This window comes from Mycetomoellerius zeteki, unplaced genomic scaffold (genome assembly GCF_001594055.1).
Source record: "Mycetomoellerius zeteki isolate Tzet28-1 unplaced genomic scaffold, Tzet1.0 scaffold32, whole genome shotgun sequence".
Classification (NCBI taxonomy): Eukaryota; Metazoa; Arthropoda; class Insecta; order Hymenoptera; family Formicidae; genus Mycetomoellerius; species Mycetomoellerius zeteki.
The window spans coordinates 341,958-347,940 of record NW_017257305.1 but is presented as its reverse complement, the minus strand read 5'-3'; the positions used below and the strand labels follow the sequence as shown (position 1 = coordinate 347,940).

At 39.1% G+C, this 5,983-nt stretch overlaps 1 protein-coding gene across 1 annotated transcript; it reads right to left on the bottom strand.

Moving 5' to 3' along the window:
* Window positions 1–1,034: 1,034 nt before the first annotated feature.
* On the bottom strand, window positions 1,035–2,447 carry LOC108724992 (DNA polymerase-like). The gene has a single exon (XM_018451738.1). It carries the CDS (start codon window positions 2,445–2,447, stop codon window positions 1,035–1,037), a length of 1,413 nt encoding a protein of 470 aa, XP_018307240.1.
* Window positions 2,448–5,983: the final 3,536 nt, after the last annotated feature.

The following is a 5,983-nucleotide window of genomic DNA, read 5'->3' as shown; positions in this document are numbered from 1 at the left end:
TGGAAATTATAAATGGATCGACTTGCTGCCGCGTCTCGTGTCAGAGTACAATGTGCGAAAGCATCGAACTATCGGTATGCGACCTATTGATGTGACTCCCACGATCGCCGTTAAATACGGTGTACAGTAGCGTAAAGGCTGTCGCGCCCCCGCGATTCAAAGTGGATGACTCGGTACGTGTGAGCAAATTCAAGACGATCTTTTAGGAAGGTTACACCCTAAATTAGACCATGGAGGTGTTTAGAATCGTCAAAGTACAGAAAACTAATCCCGTCACGTATCTTCTGGAAGATTACCATGGAAAACCGGTCGCTGGAGGATTCTACGAGTATGAGTTGCATCGCGTTGCTAATCCCGACGTATATCTAGTTGAAAAGGTGTTGCGTAAAAAAGGAGACAAAGTTTACGTGAAATGGCTAGGATTTGGTAATTCACACAACTCTTGGATACACAAGGATAATGTGTTATAAAAAAATAATAAAATTGATTATAAAATTTATTACAAATTGTTTAATTTTTTTTGCTATGTAATACATTACACATATTATACGTACATACATATACATATGTACGTTCATACATACATACGTTCATACATACGTTTATACATACATTTATACATACTATACATAATATACATATTAAAGATAATGTACAAAATATACTTATTAAATATATATATATATATACTATATACAAATTTATTTACATCGGTAATGTCCCCATGGCAGTGTGTCGATGGAACCTGGTAAAAGTATACCGCTTATCATCGTGCGGACTTAAAGCGATTTTTGTTTCCGAAATCGTGTACACCTCGTGCAATTTAGATCTTATGCACGACTGCCTGCGCGTCATTTCGATTGTGTCGTTCAAGCATCGAGTGTAATCCTCGGATGATATGGATCTTGCTATAACGTTGCTCTTGACACCTTTTGCCTTCTTCGTATCCCTCTATCCTTCTACACGCAAGGCATACATTTTCGCTCTAAGCCCGACGAATTCAGTCATGATCGCACCATTATTTTCATTCTTCATCAAGCCCGGAACTTTTTTATTCGTGAGTCGAATACCGTATGCATTGTCGATGCATACGGTATTCCGCTCGCGATCGCGTAATCGCTAGTGTCAAATTTGTTAATATCACGCTTCATAACACCATATACGTTGTCACACTCGATGTAGTAAATGAGACTGTCTGTGTCGGTGTACATAATTTTACATTTCTCACGATACAGCGGTAGCATATACTCGTGGTGAAATTCATACAAACATGTCTTAGATATGTCTAGGATACACATACCTACGTATATCGGTTTGTCGAACTTCACCTCGAGTTTACTCATTTCTATCGCGACCAGATTTTCAGAAAAAACGCTTCTACTATGAAAGTTTGGTTTTGCGATCATTGCCTCTGCACTGTATCTCCCATCCCAACGCGTTATAAGACGCACGTCGACGTGGTTGCGCACATTCTCCATGGTCTTGCCGAAAACCGCATTGTTCATCAGTTTGTATAAATTTTTCTCGAATTCATTCTTTGCCAAAGTTCTAAATTTTGTGTTGAGTTCAATACAATCGCGAAGCCACAGAGATTGTGTGAATTGCAGTATACGGTGAACCTTTGCGATACAGAAACCGTGACGAATACATTGTTGTAGATTGCGATAATGAATTACGTAACGCTTTTTATCATATAATGTCGCAAGGAGCTTGTCTTCTCGCTTGCCGGGTGGTTTATCGCGCGTTGGACAGAACGGTAAATCCACGTGAACGTCATGGAGATGTTCTGGATACTCCAAGTCCATCTCGAGAATATAGCCAGTTGGCGAATCTAACGCGACACCCATAACGTTAAAATTGTCTACGTCATCGACCCATCGAAAATCGGCGTATGGCAATGGTTGACACATTGCCCAGCCGTACAAGTTGTTAACGTCAAAGTACATAAGATACGTCGACGGTTTCGATGGATCGTACGACTGCATGTACTTGTTGTTGGCCCGCGCATATCTGTTCGAACATTGGCTCAGACCTCCACGTATACCACGTTCGATAAATAGAACCATGTCAACATCGGTAAGAAGTTCAAAATTGACACGAGTATGTTTCAACATCGCGTCCCACGTAAAACCCGGTAGTGTATAGTAATATGTAGGATCGAGTCCATAACTCGCCACGAAACTGTCGCGAAAATTTTCAAAAATATCAGCCAACAACAAAACATCCGTTTTTAAATATAGGTCACTATATTCGCCGAGCGTTTGGATGGAGAACCGCTGCCATACGTTCACGGCGTGTGCGTAATCACTCTCGGAAACCGTATCACCTGTCAGTGAGCTATAAAATAATTCGCGCGATGGTAACTCAGTTTCTTCTAACTTTTCGATACAGTCAACGTATTCGTATGGAAATACACCTTTACGTGTGAAAAGATCGAAATCTTCCATGCTAAGATTAAAAAATTCTGATCGCGTAATTTTCAATTTATCTTTATCGGGATATGACGCTAATTTTTCTAAACTTGAAGCGAAAAATTTATAAGAATCAATAAATCGCAATTTTATACAAGTTTTCTTCTGCTCATTTTTAGTACTGTCGACATGTTTAGAAAACGAGATATATTTTTCTTTCGTAATCGGTAATACATTTACATGACCTTTGTACGCGGAAGCTATATCCTTGATTAAAAAGTGCGCGTCATATCCCGATAAATTATGAAAAACTACGGGAATGCTATGTGAATCTTTGTAATTCAAGTTACAATTTGAGTGCGCGGGACTTCTGTATCGCCCGGTCAAGTGACAATGATCGCGTACCCGTGTGTCATCAGACGCGAACGGTTTTTCGCACACGTGGCAGTGCGTAGCACTTTTAAACTTTTTCTAGTCGTCTCGCGTGAAATCTGCCATGGAAACGTTAGCGGAAAGTATAGACTCTACACTATGCGCTAGTTTTCGGAGTTATTCGACAAACCATGTAATGCAATCATTACCGCAATGAAAACTATACTTCGACAGCGAGTCGTCGTACGAGCAATGCACGTAGTAAGCTATACTAAAAACCTGATGATGTTGGTATGTGTAGCTGGATGTTTCCATGTCTATCTTCGTCTTCTCTAAGGTGCATTCTAAGTCAGCATACACGACAAATGCTTCTTTCTGCAGTGGTTGTGGAAGCTCAGCCACTTATCGTTCTCGCTAGGCAGTCGGATGGTACACTCGTTCATTTTACCGCAGTCTATGGCATGAAGTTCCAATTTTGTGTTCAAGCTAAATAGTGAAGGCATCTGAAAGAAAAAAGAAATTATTATATTTTACAAAGAGAATGTTGCTAAAATATTTATAAAATTTTTTTTATTTTTTTATGTATACATACCTATCACAGAAATATTTCTTGTGTCCATTTTTACTAATTTGCGTATTTACGAGACGGGCTAGATTCTTTATTCATGCGAAATGCCCCACGTTTTCATCCTGTGGATCCTCCACGTACAAGAGGTTAACGTGCTTGTCCCTCTTCGAATCGGTAAGCCGCAATGGAAGAATTTTCTTCTGCTCCTCGATACTGTACACGTTGACGGTGATATTTCGATTTTCGAATCTTTTTATTTGATTCAACGTCATCGGGAGCACGATATCTTTGAGATTTAGTATGGTATTATAGTGAGGATACGAAAATTCCCGTTCCGTATGCACTTTAGCCGGATGTAGAGCGGCAACCACCGACCACGCGTTGTCCAAGGATTGTACGTTGATTACTACTCTCTTCATTTTAATTTCCTTCGACAACTCAATGTGACAACCCGCGTGTAACGGATTGTATTTGTTCACATTGAGAGTCAAATTCAGTATACGCGACAACGTCCATCCGGTATCACGCTCCTGAAATTCCTCCAACGATGTTAGAATAGGTTCGACGACGCGCGACTCATACCATTCTTGTAAATCGGATGCTTGAAAGAGTTCAAAGTTTCTCGTGCTGATACTTTTATTCGCACGTTTATCACCCGATACGAATTCACACCATTGAATACAATATTTAACTTAATATTATTATGTCTCTGCATTACACTATGCACGTGTTCCAGCACTATTTCACTCGCTTCTTCGAGGAATTGGCGAGGCTCGATGTGTCTGGAGTTTATCACGGCACCGGTTAGTATACGGCTTTCGAACGCCGTTTCGATTTCATCGAAGTCCCGCGCTGTACCCGGCACCCATTTGCACAAAACGTTCACACACCGAATCTTTCAAATCTTCAAGTCGCGCGATACGAGCGATCAACGATTGTTTGATCCCAATCGATAATCGCGGACGTTTAACACGACTCTGTTCCTCCAGCGATTCGATGAAATCGTTGCATCGTTGTTCCCACGCGACGTATTCTTCTCGCGTATTCAATTGAGCGGCTTGCTCCACCAACTCACGCTCCGTTTGCTCCATATTATAATATCCTATTTTGCAGTCTTTTTATTAAAAAAAAAAAACTTTGAGAAAATGTATATTTTTTAGTCTATTTTTGCGTCTTTGACATAACTTTCACAAAACATTGTATCACTGTGTGCAAATAGGACACATGTTACAAGGTATTATTTGATAAAGTGGAACTCTACATTCCGAACAGGAATGTTCTCCGAGCATTACATATATGGCGGTATCATGATTACGAATAGCACGAAGATTCGCAAATTGATCGCGTATTACCACGATGCATGATGAACAATATCTTCCTTGACCTTCAGTGTAGTAGAACTCAATGCAGCACATCTTTCTCATAGTATGTATGGCGTTTACTTGAGCTCGATTTAAATCTCGATATATTACTTGCGTTGAATCATCATCGAAATCCATATCACTGTCGAAACACGAATCACTTGACAGAGCATGATCTTCATTGGACATTTCCTGGTCAGACATTTCTTCATGTTGATCATTTATTTCTTCGTCCATCACTTCATCCTCGTGAGGTACAAAATCCATGTTTTTATTAAGCATACACACTGACATAACACCAATATAACATTGAAGAAACTCGACTGCTTGCAAAAATGTGCTCCACAAAAAGAAAATCTTTTCGTTGTATACCTTACCGAAGATGAATCATTTTTTTTATATCCTGCATGCTCTAACGTGATCTAACATGTCTCCGAAGGGGTGATTTTTTTTTATCGCAGTCGAAAAGATAGGCTGAAATATTTTTTGAAAAGAAAGCATGGGAACAGACAGACAGACTTCAATGTTGTTATTGGCGTCGAACCCATAGATAAAAAACGTTCGTCAGAATGCATTCTTATGATATGAGTCATTGTATAGTTTGAAAAGTAATGTGATTTAGTGTTTATGGTTGTTAAAATAAGCAAAATTTCCACATTTAACGTACTGTCCAAAAATGCATATTTGAAAAGAACAGACCGACTTTATTGTTGTTGTTGGCGCCGATTCCATAGATAAAAACGTTCGTCAGAATACATTCTTATGATATGAGTCACTGCATAGTTTGACGTAGGATTGAAAATAAAAGAATCCCCTACATTTTTGGGGTATGTAAAAAAAAAGTGGAAGGGAACACTGTTTAAAAAGGAGGGCCCAGCTAACATTACCACATCAGTCTCAAAAGGAAATCGACTAGTAAAAAAAAGCTCTTGAAAATATTCAGCGAAAAGATGAATTACTACGTTCCAATTCAAACGGAAGGTGAAACATGCGAGGGACAGTAAGTTTGTGTTCAATTACATAAAATTTTGTTTACACGCTTTTGGTATATGTTATACAGGATCTTCAAAAAGTCCGGAAACGGTCGAATATTTCGAAAATGAAGCACTTTTGAAAAAAATGTTTCACACAAAAATTGTAAGATTTAAAATACTGTATTTACTGATCTAATCAGTTTGACCTTGGGTGGCGTCGCCAAGGCCAGATCAAGGTCACATCGATTTTTTTTAAATGGAACCCCCTATTTTTCATTACATTTTCTTGTAGCTTAC